The sequence below is a fragment of the Corvus moneduloides genome, chromosome 5, assembly GCF_009650955.1.
Source record: "Corvus moneduloides isolate bCorMon1 chromosome 5, bCorMon1.pri, whole genome shotgun sequence".
In the NCBI taxonomy this organism is placed as follows: domain Eukaryota; kingdom Metazoa; phylum Chordata; class Aves; order Passeriformes; family Corvidae; genus Corvus; species Corvus moneduloides.
In genome coordinates this window covers 27,715,993-27,740,067 of record NC_045480.1, presented here as the reverse complement: position 1 = coordinate 27,740,067, position 24,075 = coordinate 27,715,993, and the positions used below count along the sequence as shown (strand labels likewise).

Genomic DNA, 24,075 nt, shown 5'->3' with positions numbered 1-24,075 from the left:
TGCAGCCACTTAATAACCTTTTCAAAATGGTGTCTTAAACGTACCTGTGTACAAAGAAGAGCAAAGAAATATTCGGGGTTGGTTCCACCTCCAAAGCAATTTTGGAAAAAGTATCTGCAAACACTGGCAATGTCCCCTTCATGGGTTTCTTTATGGACTCATTGCCACCAAAGTATTTCTTCCAGTTACTTCTGCATGAGCATGGCAAGTTTTGGTAATGCCTTAGAATATTTCTGAAGGTTTGCTTTGCCCCTGTCTTCATCCTCTTCCTCCTGCAGCCACCCCCAGTGCCCTGTGAGCCCCTGCACCTGTGGCCCCAGTGCCAGCAGTGCCTGATGGTGCGATAGGCAGTGCAGGAAGCCCTGAGGGAGGCTGAGTTCATACTGATTCTGGGGCTTCTGGGCATTTCAGATAACCACACCACAAGCTATAGCTGACTTTTGCTTTGATGGTAGTGGTGGTGCTCAGTGGTCCCCATTGCTTAGCTGTTTTCAGCCCTATTACTTGATTTGCAGGGAGATTTACGATCTCTGTTCTATGCAGCATGAGGAGCATGACTGATAAAAGGACAAGGTCAGGGGTCTTTTAAAGAGACAGATTATTATAGCCCTGTGACAAAAGTCTGAAGACTTTTGAAGACTAAGGTATCAGATGTCATCCTAGGAACACATTGACCTACTCATTTCAAGATATGCTGTCAAAGAAAATTAACTACCTGATGCTTTTCCTTGTCCAGAGCTGTAAATATTTCATATTCATATTTCATATTTTCCTGTGACCACATATAGTTATACCTTCTTAGCAATAATAAACAGCAATTGTTGCATCCACGGCTACAGGGTCTCAAAGCTTTATCAAATATTAATATTTTGGTTGATCTTCAAAATCCTCTAGGTACAGGTTCTGTCTGTGGCATTCTTGAGTTTAATACATCAAATGTGAGGTAAGAGGCAAAGGCACTGACTGGAAACTGGAAACACAAATATCTGGGTGCCCCATTTCCCTTTTTAAAGAGGTTTAAACACCTCTTGGTTTCTGCAGAGGTTTAGGGAGCATATCACCTCTCTCTACAACGCCTGAATGTGGCAGTGTGCCTGCCATGGGATGGTGTACGGGCCGTAGAAAGGGCCATCTTCTGGGGAGGCTCAGCTCATGCCCTGTAACAGGGGGGCAAAGGGGTTCCTCTTCAGTGTCCTTAATATTCTAATGTTGGCTTTTGTATGCACTGGGTACCATGGTCTCTCCCCTCACTGCAGCAGGGCTGGAGGGCCAGCACATCCCTGACATCATGCTCAGGGCAGTGACCAAAGCCAGCCTGGACATCTCTGAGTGCAGGTGTGCCCAAGACATGGGATGGAGAAAGTCAGGAGAAATGCCTGAGACACAGGTAGATTGAAATTCAGATACAGAGGGGGTTTAGAAAAGGAGGAAAGCAAGACAGATGAATCATCAAATAAATAGCAGCACACACAGTCTCTCTTTTCATACCCCACTTACAAAACAATGTGATTTTCTAATGAGAGATCATGGGACAGACCAGAGGAGAGCCAACAAGTGACTTACATAATAAGTTTACATTAAAAGATGAGATGCCAAAACACCCTGTAACAAGGATACTAGAGAACAGTTTTAATAACGTATTCCAAACTTCCTGAGGTTGTTTATACCTTACTTCAGACTGATTAAATACTTTTTCTTGCATGTGGACTCATGTGAAATAGCTTTCAACTACTGCTCAAAGATCTGGGTGTAAAACACAGCACATACTTTCTCAGCTAAGGACAGAAGTTTGCTTAAACACCTCAAGAAAAAAGCCAGTCACTTAATTACAAGATTCAGGGTATATTCCAAAGCATTTCCTTCTATAAATTAACATCTCAACCAGGAGATTAACTGTTATTTTTAGAGTAATTTTATGGCATATTTGTTCTTCTGCAACCTTTTCTTTCTCAGACATTAGAAGTGCTATGGGTATCAATGAAGAGCTATGAAATGTCACATGAAAATAATTAGCCTGACCAGAAAGAGGTGCAGATTCAGTTCTGCACCTGGATGTATGCTCTTGCAAACCTCCCTGACAGTGGCACAAAGTTCAAGAGTTACAACCAATAATCAGACCCAGAGTCATTACAAATTCAAACTAGTTACTAATGAATGATTTGTTTGGTGAGCCATATAAAAAAAGATGGTGTTTTCAGTACAGATCCTAGAAGACAGATGTCCACATTTTAGAAATTACTTCCAAACTGGTGCTACTTGGCACTCTCAGAAGAGAGGAAAAGGATTTGAAATAACACTCTTCATCTAAAAACGTGTTTATGTCTGAACTATATTTACCTTCTGTATATGGCCTGTGAAATTTTGAAGGAAAGAACCATTTTTACAGCTGTGTTGTTGATTGGGGCAATCTTTAGACCTCAGAAATACTTGAATGCATCTCAGCCAAACTGATAAAAGCCAAAAAAGAATGCAGCTATTCTTAGTTTTCATTCTTCTACAGTGTTGCAGCCCTTTACCCAAGCATCTCTCCACTTGTTTCCAGCTCTTCTGATTTACTGAATTTCCCCAAAGTTGCCACGTGAGGATGCTGTTACAAAGGATTTAAAATGTCCCCTGCAGACTCAGGCTTCTTGAGCACTTTTCATGGTCCTTTGCACAGCTCAGAGACTGGAGAAGTTTCCACACCCAAAGGGGAACTCCACAGAGCCTCAGGCTTGGCACATATTCAGGGTGGAGGAAAACCCAATTCTGCCCTGCTTTCCTCTGTACAGGGAGATTTGTAACTGCATCCCTTCCCCAGGAGATAGTCTTATCCTTGCAAACTGTTACACCGCACTCAAAGGCTTCAGCAGCCTCTCCCCTTGGTGTGGTCTCACTTTGCACATTACATTGAACATGAATTGCTCCAGAGGGAACATTACAGTGCAGTGATTGGGGCACCCAGGTGGGAGCTGGAGGACCATCAGCGCTAATAAATATTTAATCTTTGTATGCAAAGTGTAACAGCTTCATTGAGAGAGACTCTGCACCTGCCAGCTCTGCTCAGCCCAGAGCCTGCTCAGCGAGGGCTGCAGGAAGACGCGGCTTGAAGCAGATGGTGGAGTTGAACTTGGATCACCCAAACCATAAGCATGTGCTTTAGTCAATCTGTACATTCAGCCCAATTAGTGAATAGTGCCAGATCTGCCAAAGCCTCATTTTTCTCACGCTAAATGATTGATCAAAACAAAAGAAAACATCTCACCCAGGCTCACCAGTCAGTCTTGCTGCTGATCACGGCCCCACAGGCAGTGCCAGTGTTTCACAACAGTCGCTTTCTTCAGCTGTCAGCATGCATCCTTTAGACACCAGCAGGAAATAAAGCACAAAACTGGAGACAGGCAATTGTTTAATGATAGAAATTGGCAAAGACAGGGGTAATCCTCAAGCTACTTTTAGCTCATTTTAGGAAATAAGCAGGTATCATTTTGACAGCACACTTTTAGCAAAAAAAGGTAGAGATTTCCATGGTAAGACGTGTTCTTCTTAGAGGACCTAGCCCTCATTCTGTTGGTAAATTTTGTGTCAATCATAGTTGGGATGTGAGTTTTTGTGAAATCAGTCTAGAAAAGGACATTTTAAATTCAGCTTTCAGTGCCTTTTAATGCTGTTGTTGGATGACAGCTATGGTGTGATACACATTGAAGGAAGTGTATTAGTACCTGCCCTTGATTTCACAGCCTCTGTATAAACACCACCTTTGCCTCTGATATTGTCCTTTCCTCATTTACAGCTGCTCCTTTGCTGCAAACTTGGAACCAGGTTTAACTTTGGTTCATTTAGTCTCTAGCACATTCCCTAGCTGTGGAATTGTCTCTGCTCTTTTCCTGCCTCTTCTCATTAGCCCAAGACATCCAGCTTTTCTTCTCAATTCCCCATTTCTCATTAATTTATTTTCCAAGAAGCAAAAAGTGAAAATAATCATACATCGAAAACACCAGGAAGTACCAAATTAAAACCAGGGAGCTGATTTGGGTCCTGAGAAGACTCCAAGGTCACAGTCCTCTACTGCTCCTCATTGTGACCAACAAGCCTCCTTGACAGCTTTGACACAGAGAGAGAGAGCAGCCGTAGGAAAAAAAGGACAAACATCACCCCTCTCCAGCTGTGCCTTCACATACACAGACAAATCCTGCTAGGAAATGACAAGGAGCAGCTAAAGGAAATGGACTTCAGAGATACAAAACGCTCATCACTGCCTTGCTTGGAATGGATGAGATGAAAGAGGAAGTGTCAAATCCAAACCAGACCCTGCATGAACACCTGTGACTGTGTACACACAGCCATCTGAACCTGCAGAAGATGAAAAGCAGATGAACAACTCAGTTTGATAAGGGAATATAGTTATTTATGTTATTGTGTGCTAATGACTGCACACAGGACAGAGTATAAACCTGACTTTGTGAAAATGGAGGAGATAAATAGAAATTAATTATGGCTTTCTTACAGTTCTGCTTTGTGGGTGTGAATATCTGAGACTGAAGGCAGTGCCTAAATCTCCTATTCAATATAGTTCCTGAACGTACTTTCAGTTTTATTCAGATTGATGCTAGTTATTAAAGCTCAACAGGCAAATTCTAGAATTATTTAGCAACAGATTCTGGGATTCTCGTTTTTAAAAAGTTACTAGCAAATTGAAAAAGACAAGAGAAAGGATTTTTTTCCCTGACAAGGCATGTAACTGAGCATACAACTCTATCTAATCAGCTGAATGCTGGTGTTTTTCCCACAGAGTGAATTTCTGGAGAAGCTCTGTAATCTGTGAACTCCTGAGGACTTCGGGCAGGAAAGTGGGACTGGTGATGTGCTGTATCAGATTCCTTTGCCATGTCTTTGTGATGTATGGTGAAGTCCCAGCTACTGGAATCACAGCTTGCTCACTTTCATCTGTGCATTGCTAACTCTCATTGTTAAACAGCATCATGTGAAGCAAGCACAAACTTAAAAGTGCATCAAGTGGAACTGAAAGAAACCAGCATGTTTTGTCTTGGTTTTAAATCTTGCTTTCGAGGATCAGCTTATGACTCCTTGTTGTTTGGTACAGAAATGCTTCAGGTCTTTTCTTGAGCACCATAATCATTTTGCCTCCTAGGCATCAATCAGGGTTAATAAGGTCAGCCAGTGAGGAGCAGATTACCCACTATGTAATCAAGACAGACTTTGAGTCAAAATCTTTCTGTGCCAGTAGGAATATTTCCATACTTGTATTAGAAGATGAATGGGGGTGAAACAGCATATGAGGACTTTTTTAATAACCCTTTGATAATACTTTGGAAGCAGAGATGAAAATGTGCCTTCATTTACAAAGGATTGAAGAGTCACGAATTGAGGAACTGGAGATGATATTGGGACACTGGTGCATATTGTCCATTTATCGTTTTGATACTACTGTTTCTCTGCTTTGTCTGTCTCTTCTCCAGCTGGCAGCTCTTGCATCAATATGCATATTCTTAAAGATACAATCCCTCTGCGTTCCTGCACAGTTACTAACATGTACAGCCCTTCAAAATCTGTAGGTTTTCAACCCAAGGCCAATCTGTGATTCAAAGTATTGCAGTGAGCATGGAGCAAAGTATCTCAGTGAGCACTGAGCAAAGCATTTGTGTCCTCCAGAGCAATGTTCAGGCAAATGACTCACAGCACCTGCAGGGAGGGAAGAAGGAGTCAGACCGATCTTCCGAAGTACTGACCACTGACATATCACGGGGGTGATGTGGCCTTAAGGGAGAGGAAGGACAAGAAAGGACAATAGTGTTGTTAATTTGTGACTTCCATAATTGTATGTTTGCAGAATTAGGAGGGAGAGAAGCAGGAAAGACCGATGTTTATTAGTTGCCACTTTCTGCTTGTTGCATGCTAAGGAATATTTCTGCCAATTTCTTTGCAAAAAGAGCTCAACTTGCTGAAACCTAAGGTGGGGAGATTATACTGGGATAGGACATGGGCAAGCTCAGCCACTGCCCAGGGAGCCCCTGCTCCTCCAACTCTCCCAGGACCTTCTCATTGCCTAACATCCTTTGCTTTCATTACTCCATCCAAAACAATAATTGCATTTTCATGCAAAGTGCTCTCTGCTGAGGAACTGATGCCCTTTTGAGCAGATATATAGCTGTATATTCACATATTTAGCAGAATTTATTATACAGAATTACTGACAAGATCACATGCAAAGGCTGGTAAGGTAAAACTGCATTTCAACCAACCATTTTTGATGTCGTCATGACAATGTAATGAAGAGTTTGAAAGATGTACAATTTCTGTAATAAATGAATATTTAGTTTTGTTCTGAAATATTAGTACTTGTGTCTAGACATTGAGTACTTCCAATCACAGCAACACTAAAGCCAGAAAAATTCAGATGGTTAGCAATAATGGTATGTCCTCAAGATGTGCCTGCTGTACTAAAAAGATTTGATCTCAGCCTAGGCTGTGGGTTGTGTAAGATAGATAATAATTGATTTTATTATTTATTTTATTTACTGCTATTTTTAAAATAGTTTCTATAATTTTTAATTATTTTTTTACTATCTTCTTTTTTTCCAGATTCATTGAAAAACTAGAAACTTGCAAACATTCCCAATATTTGGAGTGCTTGCCTATTCAAAGATTGTCTATATTTACATATATATAAATATAGACAGTCCAATCCCACAACATCACATCAGGTTCAACAATATAATAATATAAAAATGATAATCTGACAGCATTTTAGCTGCTGCATGGCTACTTGGTGTAAAACTCTAGGTAAAATGAAGAATGGGTGATCTGGGGAGTTGACGGGAGGATCAGTTGTCAGCTGTTCAAATCTAGCCCAGGCCACCAACAGCAGTAGGGGTAGTAATGGAACTACCACTGCCATTACCTTCTGGCAGCTGTTTGACTGGAGTAAAATGAGACAGTGGACTACTCCCTTCATTTTAGGTTAACCATCCCTCCGTTTTCCAGACAGTGCCGAAAAAGCTCTCAGACCACTCCCTAGAAGAGAGGTGTCAATGCACAAAACTCGGCAAGGGTGTCTTGAGTGATGGTAAGCACATCCAGAAGTAAGAAACTCCAAGCCAGAATCACAACACCCTCTGAACCCTAAAAGAGCCTCTTTGAATGCAGTGGCTTCTTTTAAGATTTTGTGAAGGTCTCCTGGTGATAGCCTCAAGACTAAATCCTCAATCGTCCCTCTTGGTGATCCAGGAGTGTCATACTTTTGGACTTACTGGTCTTGACCAGAGTCTTGCTCAATGCTCCTGTGTGAATGAGAACAGAGGTGCTTTGTCCTGGAGATGGTGACAGGGTTTAATCCCTGCTAGGACTCTAGGATGTGTCATATTATGATGTTTATCCTGTCTAGTGCTTACATGGTACCATTCCCTCTCCCACCACCTACAACTGTACAGGGGTCCTTCCACCTTCCTCACCAGCAGCAGATCCAGTGGCCACCTCCTGTTATTGGAAGGTCTCTTGGAACAGAGCCACTGCTCCCCCCACACCATGAGTCAGACAGGTCTCAGCAGTAGGACCAGCAGTATGTGTGTGGCTGAGGGACCTCATCGGGAGCCTGGGGAAAGCATGATAGACAGGCTGCTGGAATCAGATATATAGTATATATATTCTTCTTTTCTGCTGACTTAGTACTCTCATGAGCTTCCTGCTCACTCCTTGGTGCAGGAGAAGAAAATAATGTGAGCGGTACTGTGACAAAACTCAGTGCTGGCACAGCAGAGCTCCCCTGGCTGAGATGGTCTCAGGATTAATATGTGGCAGGTTGGCAACATCTTTTATGAGCCCTGTCCACACAGCTGGCAAAACACAGGCAGGACTGGTGGCGTCTCTGACTGGTGTGGAGTTCTAAGGCCATGGTGGGGCTCAGAGCCCTCCTTCATGCTACTCCTGGGCCATAAAGGTGAGGTGCCCATGGGCAGGGAGGAGCGGGCAGGCGCGTGCCCACATACCAGTGCCAGTGTGTTATGCTCACACACGTGGGCCCTTTGTCAGGGACCCTCTCGGGAAAGGAGGCTCTTGCTGGCTCCCAGAGCCGACTGCCACAGGGCAGAGCAGGGGAACAAAATACATCTTTCGTGCCTGGGCATCCCTTATCCACAGCCTGAGCAGCATCCCAGCAGACACAGCTCTCATGCCCGTATCCTCTCTCCCAGCATTTATTTGGAACCTCAGGAGGGAGGAGGTAAAAGTGGATTTCAACCGGGCCCAAAAAACCCAATAGCTTGCTTTTTACTCCATAGCAAAAATGGAATTTTCAGGAGAAAAATCTGAATACCAAAATATTCAAGCCAAAAAATAAAGTTTTTAATTTTTGGCAGTTCAGGACAGGTTTGGGCTGCTCAGTTTTTGACAGTAAAGCAACATATATTCGCACCATTTTTTTCGTCTTCTTTTACAGTATGCTGACATTTTCAAATGCATTTTCTCTCGAAATGCAGTTTCTCTTGAACATTTTCAACAACACTTTTTCACGGTATTTAATTCTCAGGGTTTCTCACTGCCAGGGGAACAGCCAAGGATCCAGGGAGGAGCCGTGGAAACGCATTAGCTATGCTGGCTCTCAAGAGCAGCTTGAAGTGGCACTGGACCCCTTCGATTCTGGCCCTTGGCAGTGATTGGTGTTGTCCAAGTTTGAAGTGGGGCAGAGATGAGCAGAGCTCACAGCCCACCTCTGGGGGAAGCTGAAAAGAGTAGGCACAGGAGAAAAGAGCCAAGTCAAATGCACCTTTGATCAAATGGCGCAGTCTTAGCAAGACAGCAGAAAAAACAGACTATGTCATGCCCCAGCATTGTCTCACTACGTGTGCCAAACCTTGCAGTCAAGAGAGAGCATCTCCTGAACAGCCCACAGCTGTAAGAGAGCATGGACAGTCCCCTGTACTTGCAACCAAAGGCAGTGTCGCAAGAGTCTGTGTTGCTACATTACGTTGTAGTTGGAAATGCAATGGAGGGTCCTCTATACATTCCTGCTTTTGCATACATAAAAACCAAGGGCAAGCAGGTCTGACCCAGCCCAGGAGGGTTTGGCAGTGGCACCCCTCCCGCTCTTCACAGAGCAATCTCTCTGAGCCAACCAACAGGGAGAAACAGCTCAAAGAAGCATGAGAAGGTCTCGTGACAGAGTGAGAAAACACATTTAACTAAATGCACCTGCATTTTTTTACTGAATGAAAGTGTTATGCCATTTTTTTTCCTATAGGCACCTTTTCTCCTTCAGGCCAGTCCACCAGCTAGAGGAGGTCCCGCTTCATATGCAGAGTATCAGAGTGATGCATACACGTAACCGGCCACAGGCAGACACCAGGAACTACACTAAAAACGATTAAAATATGCTGATGAAATCCCACTTCTCAGCTCATCCAGCCCATCAGACTAGAAATTGATGGGGTTTCTGACCTCCTCTGAGCTAACAGCGTGAAAATATAAGTCTTGGTTTGGTGCATGCCCAGAGTGTTGAACTAATAACACTTGTCTCACATGTAAGCAGCTGCAAAACCTGATATTTACACAAGGATTCACAGAGATGAGAAAAGACTGCTTTTTTTTTTTTTTTTTCCTGCATGACAGGCTCTGGTTCAAATGGGAATTAATTTGGGAAAACCCTCTTCCCATACAGCATGCCAGGTTAAATGACTAGAGTAGACTCTATATTTTGGATAATTGAAGATTAGCTTTAGAACATTGATATCGCTCCCAAATCAGTACAGGAGCATTTTTAGCTACCAAAGCACCCCTCATTTTGCATGTCAAATAGATTGTGAACAAAGTAGAACTCTACCTTTAGCAGCACTCAATCAACAAGATCACAAATGCACTTGGTATAAATACAATTACACCTAAATATGCTTGCTGGTGAGAGCCGCTTTTTTGCAGAGCTGTCTCTGGGAACCCACACATGCTTGGCTTACCTTCAACAAGGTGGCTGCAATTTCAAAGCTTAGAGCTGCCTTTAAATAGGCTTTTCTAAGACTCAGGTATCAGCTGGCACAGGCTTCTGCTGGCAACACAAGGTCTGTTGTCTCAGGTACCCAGAAGTAATATGCAAAAGATGGCTTTTATGAGGCCAATTAGTAGAGCTGGAAAACACAACCCAGGTTTTAGCTACCCAAGCCTTACCTCAAGACCTGATATGAGTTTCTTCTCATTTTTTTCAGATTTATAAGGTGGTCTAATCTATAAGGTGGTGCAGCAGAGCTAATGGCAGGGTGGATACAGCAGTGTCTGATACATCAGATTGCTGCAGGGAATAGCTTGCAATTCAAGGTAATGTCAAACCTGCATGCCTTCTGGGGGTTACAGTTTGGGGGTCTTGGTACATACATTAGGCTGGTGCCAACTATTTTTTGAGTATCACAAAGGCACATGAATCTGGACCTCAGCTCTGCAGTGCTTCTAGTTCCTCATCTAGCACCAGCACAACACTAGAGCAACAAAAGAATGAATGCAGAGAAACAGACTTCATCTCAGGTGATATTAGGATATTTAAGGTCTCACTTCTTACCACACTTAAAATCATATTTTATTTTAAATCCCTTCCTCTCTCTCCATGAGAGGTAAGCTTTTTGAGGCAAAAGGCAGAGTGCCCTTCAGCACTATCAGGGATAGCGAGGCAGTTGCCAGTCTCATCCTGTAAAAAACTGTGGTTATCACAGTAGGTTCAAAGTTCTTCCAAACAAAACAGCTGGAGCTGATGGCCACTGTATGTTCTTCCTATTGCTTTAAGAGCTCCAGCTGCCCTGCCTCTGCAGTGGCAGTACGTCTGTGTTGCTGTGCAAGCAGAAACAGAGAAAGGATGAGGAAAAGAACAATTTCACATATTTTTGTCTGTTGCTTCCATCTTGTGGCCAACTCGGAAAAGAAAAATTTGGGTCTTTATTTCAATAAAGTTATTATTAACAAATGAAAGGAAACGCTGGAAATTTTAGAGGTGGTTCTAATCCTTACCTCCAGTTGTTTGGATGGGAATGAATTGGGGTTGGAAGTTAGGTTTTCCCTTGGAAAAGCATTGAACATCAATGCTGGCAGACGAGGGGGCTGGTGCCTCCTCTGCCACACACTCTGTTTTGGTGTCACACAAGCTGCTGTGCCAAGGGGTGCAGGACTGAGATGGCATCAGGAGGACAAGCCCATGAATGCTGAGCCCAACCCCTTACCTTGCTGTAGGCAGCAGTGATGGGACTCCCACAGAGTATGGATTCTGCTTCAGCTGCTGGCTTCATGAGCTAGCCCAGATCCATGAGATGACTTTCTCTCCTCATTGTTTTTGAGCTGACAAAGGCTTTTCTTTGTTTCCCTTTCACTTTTCCTGGGGACTATGCCAGCACACAGCTCCCATACCACACAACCTCTAACAATGGGGATGTTGATGGGACTCAGCAATCTTGCTGAGACATTTGCAAAGGCATCATGCCTCAGGTTTCCCGAGCCACTGGGAGCATCTCAAGGTGGCTGGGTAACTTCTTTCTGGCTGATGAACATGCTGCTTCCTTTTTGCACCACTCATAGCCATACAAAAGCTTAGCTAAAAACCTTTTTACCTGCATAACCTAAAGCCATTCCCTTCCTATCCTCCTGGCCAGAAGCCTTCCCTTCTCTGCTCCTGGCAGAGTTCTGCTCTCTTCCAGCTCCTCTTTCCTGGGCAGACTGCCTCTGCTGTGTGCCAGTGCACTCCCTCAGCACATTTCCAGCCAAATACTTGCTAGGGATAATACTACATACATATATAGTATTATTATATATGATATACAAATACAGCCTTGAGACAGGGAGCAAGACGATGTCGGATCCCCAGTCTGGTGGAGCAAGGGGACTTTTGCCCAAAATGGATCTGCTTCAGCAAGAAGGTGAGAAGCTCACTACCAATGCTCCCCAGCACGGACAGATATGCTCACAGGCACACACAGCCATACCCTGTGCTTGTGAGAATGCTCTGTACCCAGGCTCTTGCATAGAGAGAGATTTTGGTACCCCCACCCTTTATCCCACACAGCACAAATAACAAGTCCATTAGTCCTCATGTCTCACACAGCTGCTGAGCTTCCAGAAGAGCAGGTGCACAGCTGAGCAGGATGTAAGGGCATAAACACATCCAGGACTCTTTCCTGTCCCCCTGTGGTGACAGGAAGTGGTGTGTGTCCGTGCAGTGTTACAGGATAAAGAGTTCTTTCAGCAAGGAGACACAAAGGAGAGACAACCTACTCTCTTATCTAAGGCAAGGGCCCAGGATGCTGCACCCCATTTGAATGAGGAGGGGGAAATGTTAGATGGAGAGTTTATCTCTCAGCAAGTTCCCAGCAAGAACAGTGACTGCCGCAAGAACAGTGACCGCCCCAAGGACAGAAGGTTGCTAACCTACTTATCCACAGGGCATTCCCACAGCCAGCCCTGCCTAGCTCCCACTGGAAAACTAAGACAGGCTTTGGTGCAGGAAGTGCAGCTGTCAAGTTTAACTCTGACTTCAGGTTGAAATCTTGCAAATCTTCTCAAATTCACATTCACTTAAATACACTGTGTAAAATTGATTACTGTGGGAGCACAGAACCATACTAAAAATCTGGTTTGATTCACAGAGGAGGTGAGTTCAGCACAGGTTCAAAAAACCCTGTAGCCAGAGGCCTTTCCTGAGTGTGTGCAGACCAGCAGGCATCAACTCCCCCAGCACACATGGTGCCAAGGCCAAGGGTTTCATCTTGTGCAGGGAGCCCAGTGCCCACCCACCCACTCAGTGCTGAAGCACCACACCTGCTGTGTCTTGGGAGGTAATATGACTCCGCACGGATGTCACTTGCTATCCAGGTCATTTGCTGCCAGCACTTCCTCACTATACCCACTGGGAGGGCTCGGAGACATACTTGTCATTATTGCTTGATGCCTTTGCAGAGAACTCAACCAAAAACCGCTTGAGGGAAAAAATCCCTGAGTAAGACTGATTTTTTATAACCATCTTTCAATAAGTGAGTATAGACCCCTCACATATCCTTAAATTATATATCATTTATTGAAATATAGAGATCTTAATTTACAAGATTTTTTCAAAGACAAAATATCAACAGGGGCATTTTTGAAATACATTTTGTGCCTACCACCACTCAGGCCAGTTTGCCCTTCTTCAAACATTTCACAACAGCCATCATTTTGGAAACACTTCCTTTTTTATTATTCTAAAATATAACTTTTGGACATTCAAAGTGCAACAGTTAACGTGCCTGTGGAATATATCACAGTAAAAAAAAATATAAACAAAGGCAGTGATATAGCTGTCATAAATGTTTTGGCAGTATTCTAGAAGTCTATATAAAAATACTTATATACATATTGATGTATAACATCATCATATCTCACGTCCTTCATCATGTAATAGGACCATTTTGTACAAGTTGCAGACCACGCTGTAAGGAATTGGTTGGCCATTCCAAATCAAAAGCTGCATTTCATAGGATAACACTGATTGTCGTTATACAATTACTGTAGCAAAAGGTTTGGGAATATCTCTTCCAGTGGCTTCTCAAAAAGTAAGCCGTAAAAAAAAAAGTCTGTAATACTGATAATATTGTGAAACTAAACAATTCATCCTCTCACACTTCTCCCTCTATAGTAAATCCTCTGTCTTCCTCTCCTTCTCATTCCAGTTTCCAGGCCAGCTTATCTGATTCCAAGCCTGCAGTGAGTTGGGTTTGGCTAGACCCCTGCCATGGATGCAATTCATCTGCAAAATACTATGACAAGATGGAGAATTAACATTACCGTGTACCAGAAAGTGAGCCAGCTCTGGTTCACCATTTGAGTCTAGCCTGAGATGCACTGTGAGATACAGAATGAAGCTGGTGAGGGGAAGGCAAATTTGCATGAAAATGTCCTTAGATTCCAGTAACTGATATAGTAAAACATGCTGGGGCTGATTTTCAAACCCTGAAGAACACTAGGCCATGTGCAAAAATGCAGGTGAAATTGCTTGCCTAATTTGAATGTCTAGTTGTAAAGACTGTACATGCAAATTAAGGCACTTGTGCTCTCAAGTGGCCATACAGATATCTGGGATATCCATAGTTAATTTGTGTTTCCTCAATTCATAGTTCGTAACCGGAGGGAGATTTCACATTGTCTCATCTGTCCTGGCTGCATCAAGAGTCTGTTTCACAGTTGTCCCCATACAGAGCTCAGTGATGTGCTTGGCTAAAGCATGGTCCCAGGTAGACACTTGGTCTTGATCTGTCAAAAGTAGAAGTAGAGAATGCACCATCATTCACCATTCCTTCTGATTGTCAGCTTCCGTCGGGGTTGAAAATGTGGGGGCTCGCTTCAGGTCCTGTTTTCACATTTGCTGTGATCTTGTGCGCCACCTCAGCCAGGTGACAGTTTGAAACCCAGACCCAGAATTATTTGCCTGTGTGGTGTCCCACACCATAACACTGCCAATATTGCATTTGATTTTATTAGGTCCAAAACTGTCCACAATAAGTGAAGTCAAGGGGACTTGCGGAGCTTTTTGTAGGGCCATTTGAAGGTAAACTGTAGTTTAACATGGCAGCATGTTCTGTCAGTCACTGCTGGTCCATCTTTCACACTTCCTAGGAAAATACTGCAACACAGGAATGAGTTTGCACCACATTTGCATTGGTTATGTTGTAACCGAGGCTGGGCACATCCTAAGAGGTGCTCACTGCACTGAATTAAGGCAAAGTTTGAAAGTTGAGCATCAGAAAGGATGGGGCCCTTGGCAGCGATGTGGCTTTTTTCACATGTAAGTCTTCCAAAGCATCATATCTCAGTAACACATTGTACAGTGATAGCAGTAATCATAATACTTTGCTCATATAAGTGGTGTCAAAAACCAGCAATTGCAGACTGAGAACATGTTCATTTTCATGCACCTTCTTCCAAAAACCACTCCTAGAAGCATTTACCTTTTGTAGTTGCAGTCTGCAAAGACAACAGAGCTTTCTGCTCCTGTTTAAACTTGAAAACTAAGACAAGAATATTTGCTGCAGAATTATTTCTGCTTATTTGAACTCAAATTTCAGTCTCGTATAGGAGATATGTCTTTGTTTCTTGAACAGTTCAAATATCGAATCAGTTCTTCACAGCTAACCGCAGGATAAGATTTTGAGTACCCATGAAACACTAATAATGGGATATTGCTGGTGGTTTATCATAATCTTCCATTCCCCAGCATCTTGGGAATCTGTCATAATTTTTTTTTTTTAATTTAAATTTTTAGAACCTCAGTCAGAGGAAAACTAATTGCTTCTAGTATATCTGATTAGAAAAGCTCCTCAGCTCATTAGAGGAAAAAAAATCTTAAATTTTTTCTCCATTAAAGTAGTTTTAGCTAACCAGAACAATTATCATTCTGTGTAGATCAGAAAAAAAAAAGAATTGTTTCATAAAAATTTTTGGGCTGGAATTTTCTCCCCTGCACTTAAAAAGCTTTTACTGAAGGACAATGGATTTTAAAATATACATTTAGTGTTACTGAAAGCAGTAGTAGTATTATCTTGAAAACAGCTACCTTCTATAGTTAATAAAGACTTACTAGGTTCTAACACCTATTATAGACTGACTTTTAATTATCATTATTATTATCATTATTATTCCCCTTTACTTGCACTAATGGTAAAAAGTAACATGTTTTATAGTACCAGTCAGTCCCTTGTGGTTTTAGACCTTTTTGGTCCAAAAGTGGTTTTTGCATGTTCTTCAATTCACATGATAGTTCAACAGCAGCTGACATTGAGATCGAGGGAGGAAGTACACAAAATTCGTGAGTGACCTCTTCTGAAATCCATGGCATATGTTCAACGTGCACCTCAAAAGATCCTTGAGTAGACAGTTATTTACATAATTACAATGGTGAAGTATTGCTGCAGTGGAAAATTGATCCATCAAAGTCATATGAATGCCCTTGAAACACAGAACTGGTCTGTTTGTGGCCTTTTCCTTCATCCTCCTACCAGTTCGAATGGCAAACAACACTGAGATGCTACTGAAGTACTGCAAGAAGCAACACTAAAAAATCCATCTTCAACATGTCTCTTTCATTTATACTCAGGCTGATTCCTCTGCCCATTTCTGGGAGTTCCTCTCTACAAATCCACCTCCTCTTCACATCCTTGACCTTTCAATAAAGTGGTTTTCTCTGTGGAGCAGAAGTCTGTAGACAACACAGGAAGCTTCCCCTTGTGCAGAGCTGGAATGTGTCGGTGGGGTTACAGGAAGCTGTCCTCCACCAGGTCTGAGGAGTCGATCCCAATGTCATCCATCATGTCAATGTCCTCAATGGTCTCATCCTCTCTCTTGATGAAGGTAGAGCTACTGGAACCAGTTTCAATGGCACTTTCTTCAGATGTCTGTGAACTGGAAGAGACAAATACCTCAGAGATAAGGTACATGGTGACTGTGGCTGGGTAAATATTCCAGTCTCTAGCAGAACCGAACACTACCACCAGTTTCTTAGGACATGACAAATCTCGTATATCAGAGGTAGTGAATCACCTTGGATTTCAAAGGAGCAGGTTGTTCTTATGTTCCTCCAAGCACTTTCAGCCAGACTCTTGTTGGAGAAATAGTTTTATGACACTACTGTGACAATAGGTCACTTAGGTAAATCTAGGGAGGTCAGGTGAAAAGAAGATAGCAATAACAGACAGTAAGAGAACAGAGAGAGGTAATATGTCTTAATTTTGATAGTACTTTTAGGGACTTCTTTCTTCCCTCTCTTGAATAGTGCACAAAAATATACCCAAAAAAAAAAATTTCCAGGTTGCTGATTCTATATACTATGAATTAAGTGCTGAATTAAACCTGCGCCATTCACAATTAGGGTCACACAGTGTTGTGTTGTAGTGGAATTGGTCACACAAGTTGACAAGAGAGAAGTAAAGAGTTCTGGATACCCTGCTTTCATAGAAAACTATACCATAGAAGATATTATAAACAACTTCTCCAAAATTTTGAAATTTGTCTCATACAAAAAAATCAATCCTTTGAGATCTCATATGAAGCTCCAAGCTGTTGAGCTGTGGAGGTAAGATGTGCTGCAAAATGTGCCCAGAGAGCTACCAGACAACCATTGTGACTTGACCAAGCTTTTAAGGGAGTCCCAGAAACACGCAGAAGCACCCTACCAACAGTCCCCTTACCCTGGCAACCACAAAACAGGCAAAATTATTTTTTTCACATTGGAAACACTGTGGTCAGTCATGCTACCATATTTATATGCAACTCCCCCAATAAGTAGTTTCAAGAGAGCTAAGGAAACCATTTGCAGAGTATGATGCTGGAAAGTGTAAATGGACATTGCCAAACATGACCCCAAATGGTGACTATGGGCTACGGGATCTGTGAACTGCACCTACCTGTGTCTGTTTCTTTTGCCAAGCTCATCTTCAGAAACAGGGTCAATGTCAGGCAAGGGAATGATGTATCCACTGTCAGCACTCAGCCTCTGCTCATCAAATCCACTCTCCCTGTCCTTTAGCTTGTCTTCGTTCTTGTAGGTTACACCAATGTAAGCATTGTCACAATCCCCTCTCATGCGTGTGACAGCTGGGTGATCACTTTTCAGGAAGTCCAGATGAATCTTCTCATAGCTCTGAAAATAATCATTTCAACCCCCTCATTAGATGCTATTCACTAAGGCTGCCTTTCTTCAGATGGGCAGCTGTGATTCATTAGCCTAGAAAATATTCTGCCCTATGAGCCAGCAACATTGGATAGAGAAGTCCAGAATCTTTAATTGAAGGGAGAAGTGACACCTAAGTTTTAGATGATGCAGGAGCAAATGTAGCAGCACAAAGCAGACAAATAGATGTGAAAGAAGTGTAGGGAGAAGGGAATTAAGGTTGGTGGGGAAAATGAAACACTCAGTGATGGGGCAGACACAACTTGGCCAGGGCTATCAGAGGTATGAGGGGAGAACTTGCTGGCTTCAGGGTCCAAGGAAAGAGACAGGGAGATTATACACATGGGCCAAGAAGTCCCTTTTATAGAATTATTTCACTGCCTACAAAATACCATGAAAATACATAGTTCTCCAGTAGAAAAATTGAGTTGATAGGATTTAATTAGACAGGAAGAGTTCTGCTTCCCAGTTAATACCGCAGAGCTGCTTCTCTCAGTAAGCTCAAATGAAGAAACTGAACGTGCAAGGTCCCCATGCTAATCACACAATTCACATAGGTTAGAATGTGCCAGTTCAGCACTCATGGCTCTGATGGCTGGAACAATTCTTATAATTCCCTCTGAAGCAGTATACAGAAAACACAAAGAAAATTAAAAAGAGCAAACCTTTTTGTACTCTCCAGGCAATAAACTCTCCACAATTTCACTCAAATGGTAGAAAGAAGGTCTCTTCTCTGGTTCACTGTTCCAGCACTTCACCATAATCTCATACCTGCAGATAAGATGGAAACCAATTTAACCAACTAGTAGAGGAACATAACCGACCAAACAGAAACTAAAGCCAAAATTCTCTGGAGACTGGCCAGGTGTGGAAAAGCCAAATGCACACATACACTTCATTGGTAGCATGATCGGGTTTGGCCATTCGGTATCCACTCTTGATCTTATTGTAGAAAGTGGAATCGACCATCATGCCAGGATACGGTGTGCCACCTGCAGACAAAAGAGAAGCAAAATACTACTCTGTACTTGCCTATCCATGCGGAGTTCCCAAATACTGTCTTCCTGTTCATGTCATGCAGTGTTAATGCTGTAATTTAACATGACATCAGAATGATTCTTTCTTAGCCAGTGTTTCACATCAGGGCTATTGTCTTGACGACATTAAGCCCTAATGTGAAACGCTGGCTAGGAAAGATTGAAGTAGTTACTAGTCAGAAAAAAAATATTTTTACAGTGTTTATAGAATGTATTGGGGACAGAGAGTGTATGATACCTGGATGAGGTCATCAGCCTGCATTTGGCATGGCTGAGGTCACAGCTCTGCCCTGCCACTGCCTTTCTGTGAGAACTTAGCCCAGATGCTTGCTCTGTCTGGCATTATTGTCTTTGGCACCTGTAGGACAGCTGAGAGTGACATAGCCTGAGTAACACACCTCGTCCTGGCTGCAAGCCCAAAGCCTTGGTGTAAGTCCCCTTCGTACCCCACTTGTCCCAGCTGGGCAGCTGGCTTCAGACAATAGCTAACATGTCACATGCATGGGTTGTCAAAAAGTTTGGACTTGGCCCAAGCTGACACAGTTAACTAATAATTTGGGGCTGCAGCACAGAGACATCGTTGCACTCATGCTTGGTTGTTGCTGATGTGTAAAAGGGTCATTCAAGCTGAAGTCAGCATGGTAGCAAGATGTTAAAATGTTCTTAACAAACACTGCTGAGGATATGTTTTACCCTCCAAGAAAAAACAACTTTCCCAGATGGAGGAGGCATACAATATTATTACTTCAGAAACCTCAGCCCTTTCAAAAGCAGGATTTTCACCTAAAACTTGGCTTCAGAACCTTCTTTAAAGGTAGGGCAGCAAACTACACATCCTGAGCTATCTAACAGCACTCCCATGCCTCCAAGGGGTGTTGGGGAATGGATATTTACAGGATCCTATAATGCCCAGATATTACAGTAATCAATACCATAAATAGTGGTGCAACTGTTGTTTTCTGAGAAGCAGTTATGTGACAACTTATTCTAGAAAATAACATTAGGCTTGGGCTTGCCGTGGGGTAGCAGTAGATCCCATACAGGCATGACTAATTCTGCTGGCAGTAAATCTGGGCAGTGCATGCTCACTGAAGCAGGCCATCCAACCATCCAGGAGGCTAATTAATGAGGCTGATGAGAGAGCCAGGCTGTTCCCAGCTGGGAGCTGTACATTGTCTGTAACTGCTATATATTGTCATAACCACTTTATGCTGCCATAAACCAACTGTGTGAACAGTGTTGACCTGCAAATGAGAAATCAGTGTCCCAGAAGACTGACATTAATTTTCATTCTGTAATGGGACTGAGACAGTCTCTTTTGAAACGGGTATGAAGAGACTGTTTCAAACCAGCTGCTGAGCTGGGCTGCAGCCCCAGGCACCCCATTGCAAGGGAGAAACATGTTCCTTCTCATATTAGACAGAAAATCAATCCTGTTGTGGCACACCAATACTTTTCCACAAAAGATTTTCACACAGTTTTTTTAGTTTTATAGAAAAAAAGTATATTTCAAAAACAAAACCCCCAAACATTCGAACAAAAAATCCTCACCAAAACTAAAGAGAACTTTGGGAGAGTATGGACATTTCACTTCACACGCAACACTGGAATCTGAAGCCCCATATAGAAGAACAACTAAGAGTGGGTTTCACACATATATATTTATGTGTAGAATTTGAAATACTTCATGTAGAACAGTTTGAATTGAAAAAACTTAATCACTATACATAGGAAAATATTCACGGTACATACCAAGAGAAAATATTTCCCACAGCAGAATGCCGTAAGACCAGACATCACTTAATGTTGTGTACAGGTTGTCAAAAATACTTTCAGGTGCCATCCATTTTACTGGGAGGAAAGTCTGTAACGAAAAGAAAGAAAGCCCAAACACACAGATTAGTCATTAAAGAAATGCCTACCATTGCAATTGTTGTTTGATAGCCAGGACTAACCTCTCCCTATAAGAAAAGTTATATTAACCTTGCTAGTCTTTATTTTTAATTCAATTTAATACAGAGGTACCAGGATGCTACTCGTTGCGCCTCACAAAAACTAGTTAAACCATAACTGTATTCATTTTGTTACTAGCAAATGACCAGTCTGATTGAAGGTATGATGCAAAATCTGGCACTGCTGAACTAGGTCTGATATGTCATTGTTTGACAGTTCCTGAATAATTTATCCAGTCACAAAACTTGCCGGTTAAAAATGTACGACTGCGAAGTACTAAATGTGTACTTTTTGGCTTTAAAACAGAGTCAGAAAAGTTACAGGAATTAATGAACTGAAGATAAATTGTTCTGAGGAGCATTCATCCCAACGGTCAATTACTGTAACCAACACTGAATGGCAAGAGCATGAAATAGCATTTAACACCAGCAGTTTTCAGTTCAGTTAAAGCAGAGCTCTGGAGATTAAGTACATACGCTGCCCTTGGAGACATAGTTGGAATCATGCATGATGTCTCTAGCCAGCCCAAAGTCACAGATCTTCACAATTTTTCCTTGAGCCAGGAGGACATTACGAGCGGCCAAGTCACGGTGCACACACTGTATGGAGAAAAATGAAGTTGTTCAAGGACATGCTTATTCCATGAGAGCCATTGCCCTTACAAAAGGGTTGACTTTCTAGGTACAGTCCTAACAAGAACTTCTACTGAACAAGCACCTGCTAACAGGGGCAGGAAGGCACCAGTCCTCAGGACCAGCAAAGTCTCACATGGATGCATTGTAGGGGGGACGCAAAAGTGAGGTCACCCTTTCCCATTGTACCCATCATGTACTAATGATATGCCTATGCTTCTGACCATGCTGGTCTGTGACTGTATGGACCCTTCACCCAGACTCTGCTCTGGTCCTCCAACATCTCTGACACCCTGACTCCAGCAGTGCCACTGGATGCAGCAGGAGAAGAGGCCAGACTGCTGCTTTGATTTTTTTCCCACCATGGTGATCTCTATCTCCAGGTAAGTGAAAAAGCTGTCTATATCTCCAAAAAGAATACTATATTGTGTCATATGCTCAAAATCTAATTTAAAACCCATAGCTGCAGAAGAAAATTTTACACCTTTTTCCATTTTACCTGCTTTTTTAAATTTACTTACATTTTTAGAAGCCAAGAATTCCATTCCCCGTGCAACCTGGTAGGTGAAGCTCAGCAAATCCAGTAGGCTGAGGCCCTCTGAACTGTCATCTGAAAGAAGGTTTTTGACTTCTGATTCTATTGAAAAAAGAAGAAAAATATGGTTTTGCTGTGGGGTGTGAAAGTAGCATTCATCTTTCCCTACCTATCATGATTCTGAGATGATGATTTAGAGTACCATGACCAAAATAGTCTTTTCGTAGTAACTATTACCACTTTTAATGTCTGCATCAGTCACTGACACATACTGCATTCTTAAAAACAACCAGGGTTAAATAAAGGTTTTGGGTTTTCTCCTGTCTGTAATTTTTTCCCCTGGGAACGATAGGAAAAAGTAAAGTTAAAAAAGTTTCCTGGAATGTCACACAGGTTGTTTATTCAGTGTGTGGTACAAAAATATTTATTCAGAGGTGATGCCTTCATTAGGATTTTGTGCATGCATGTACATTTTTATCTGTTTATTTTTGCTGAATGTTGTTGTTTCCTAGGAATTATTCACTGGGACTAATCCAACACCAGCAAAAAGGGTCAGGAATTCTATGGCAACAGTTCTTATTTCTTTCATGAAAAATGTCAGAAAAAAACAGTCAAAAATTCAGTGATTCATTTTCCCCGACTGTCCTAGAGCACAACATAAGTGTGTCTGCCATGTAAATCTGGGACTGGATATGGTTCCGTTTCTGGGGCCTGGAGGCAGAAGTGACAGTGTCTGTTTTTAAACAAAAGCATATTTGCTTTCTGAGAACAGGGACAGGGAATAGATGCATTCATTAGCTTCATTACATAATCCAGGAAAGTATTTGGGAGTGTTCTGGGTTTGGTAAGTTTTAGTTAATGTGAAATGTAAGTGGAAACAGAACAATATAAACTACTATTATTATTGGTCATTGCTATTGCTCAAAATCCTTCAAACTACAAGACTGATAAAATCACTGCCTCCAAAGAGTGCCTACAGCCCCATTGCAGAGCACAACCACCCAGCGCTTCAGCACAGAAACAAATACGCAACTGGATCCCTTCTGCTCCAGCAACATGCACTCCTACCCCCAGAGCATAATGGAAGAGCACAACCACAAGCTTTTAGCTTACAGCTTATGCTCTTGCTGAACAGAGCTAAGCAGTTTGTGTGCATTTAGAGGACAAAAATAAGATATGTGTTTACACTAGAGTAATTTGTATTAATGATATATGCAGAAGGGACAGTCCTACATTACCTGTCATGGATTTCTTTTTATACGAAGCAGGCCGATCATACACAGATCTCTGAATATCAGAGTATTTAGAGCCCTCCTTCCTCTCCAGCATTGGCACATACTGAGTGGTATCAGCTTGTTTCATGTCCATGTATTCTCCAGTGTTTTCAAACGATAATATCACGTAACTGAAATTGGAAAAAAAAGTACAAGTGTATTCAGCTAGTGACTTCCCTGTCACAGCATGCATGTATCTAACAGTTCGCTTAAGGTGTACCACTGTACTGATGTGAAATCCAACATCTGGCTTCTTGTTAGGGAATACATATATATACATATATATCGTTACCACATATCATATATATAACATAACCATCACTTATTAATACATGTTACTGTGTATCCTGTAGTCAAACACAAGCACTTCAAATGTAGGCTTTTGCCAACAGTCAGGTATGTAACCATGCCTTATGTCCCAAAATCCCACTGAACTCAAGTATCACTACCTAGGGCTTTTAGCTCAAAGTATTCCAAATGATAGATGTAATTTATTCACCCAGACAGTTTGCATCAAATCCAGTCCTGCTGAACAAACCCATGCCCAGATGAATAGTCCTGGCTTTACTCAGCTACCAAGTCAGTTATCTACTTGTCTGAGTGGTTTTTTGAATGAATCTCTGTTTACCTTTTAAATCCTGGCTAGTTTTATGGCATTGCTTTATTGCTGAATGTATGATGACAAAATTCCTCAACCATTGTCTGGAAAAAGCTATGGGATGAACATTAACCATTAGGAAACTGTCGAGAGTGGCTATTGGTAGATAAAGGAGAGGACCTGAGCTTGGAGAACAAGCTCTGCCAGATTGTCTGAATGGAAGGAGTTTTAGACAGTGGAAATTCCCCAAGCATGGAAACAAGCAGACAGGTAGATGCCCTTTACTTTTAAAAGTTTGGTGTGTAGAGCCAAAAGGATATTTAAAAAAAAAAAAAAAGAAACACTGGGCTGTGATTTATTAACAAAAATCTTCTTTGGGATGTCAGGGTG

The 24,075-nt window shown here is 42.2% G+C and overlaps 1 protein-coding gene across 1 annotated transcript in view; it reads right to left on the bottom strand.

Moving 5' to 3' along the window:
* Nucleotides 1-13,011: 13,011 nt before the first annotated feature.
* The window catches only part of PDGFRA (platelet derived growth factor receptor alpha), a 35,041-nt gene continuing 23,977 nt past the window's right edge, over nucleotides 13,012-24,075 (bottom strand). Inside the window, exons 16-23 of the mRNA XM_032110254.1 lie at nucleotides 23,052-23,218; nucleotides 21,800-21,915; nucleotides 21,123-21,245; nucleotides 20,446-20,557; nucleotides 18,549-18,648; nucleotides 18,322-18,427; nucleotides 17,391-17,626; nucleotides 13,012-16,389 (exon numbers count right to left, since the gene is read on the bottom strand). Of these exons, the coding sequence (XP_031966145.1) occupies nucleotides 16,242-16,389; nucleotides 17,391-17,626; nucleotides 18,322-18,427; nucleotides 18,549-18,648; nucleotides 20,446-20,557; nucleotides 21,123-21,245; nucleotides 21,800-21,915; nucleotides 23,052-23,218 (1,108 nt within the window). The 3' untranslated portion in view covers nucleotides 13,012-16,241. The remainder of the gene's footprint in view (nucleotides 16,390-17,390; nucleotides 17,627-18,321; nucleotides 18,428-18,548; nucleotides 18,649-20,445; nucleotides 20,558-21,122; nucleotides 21,246-21,799; nucleotides 21,916-23,051; nucleotides 23,219-24,075) is intronic.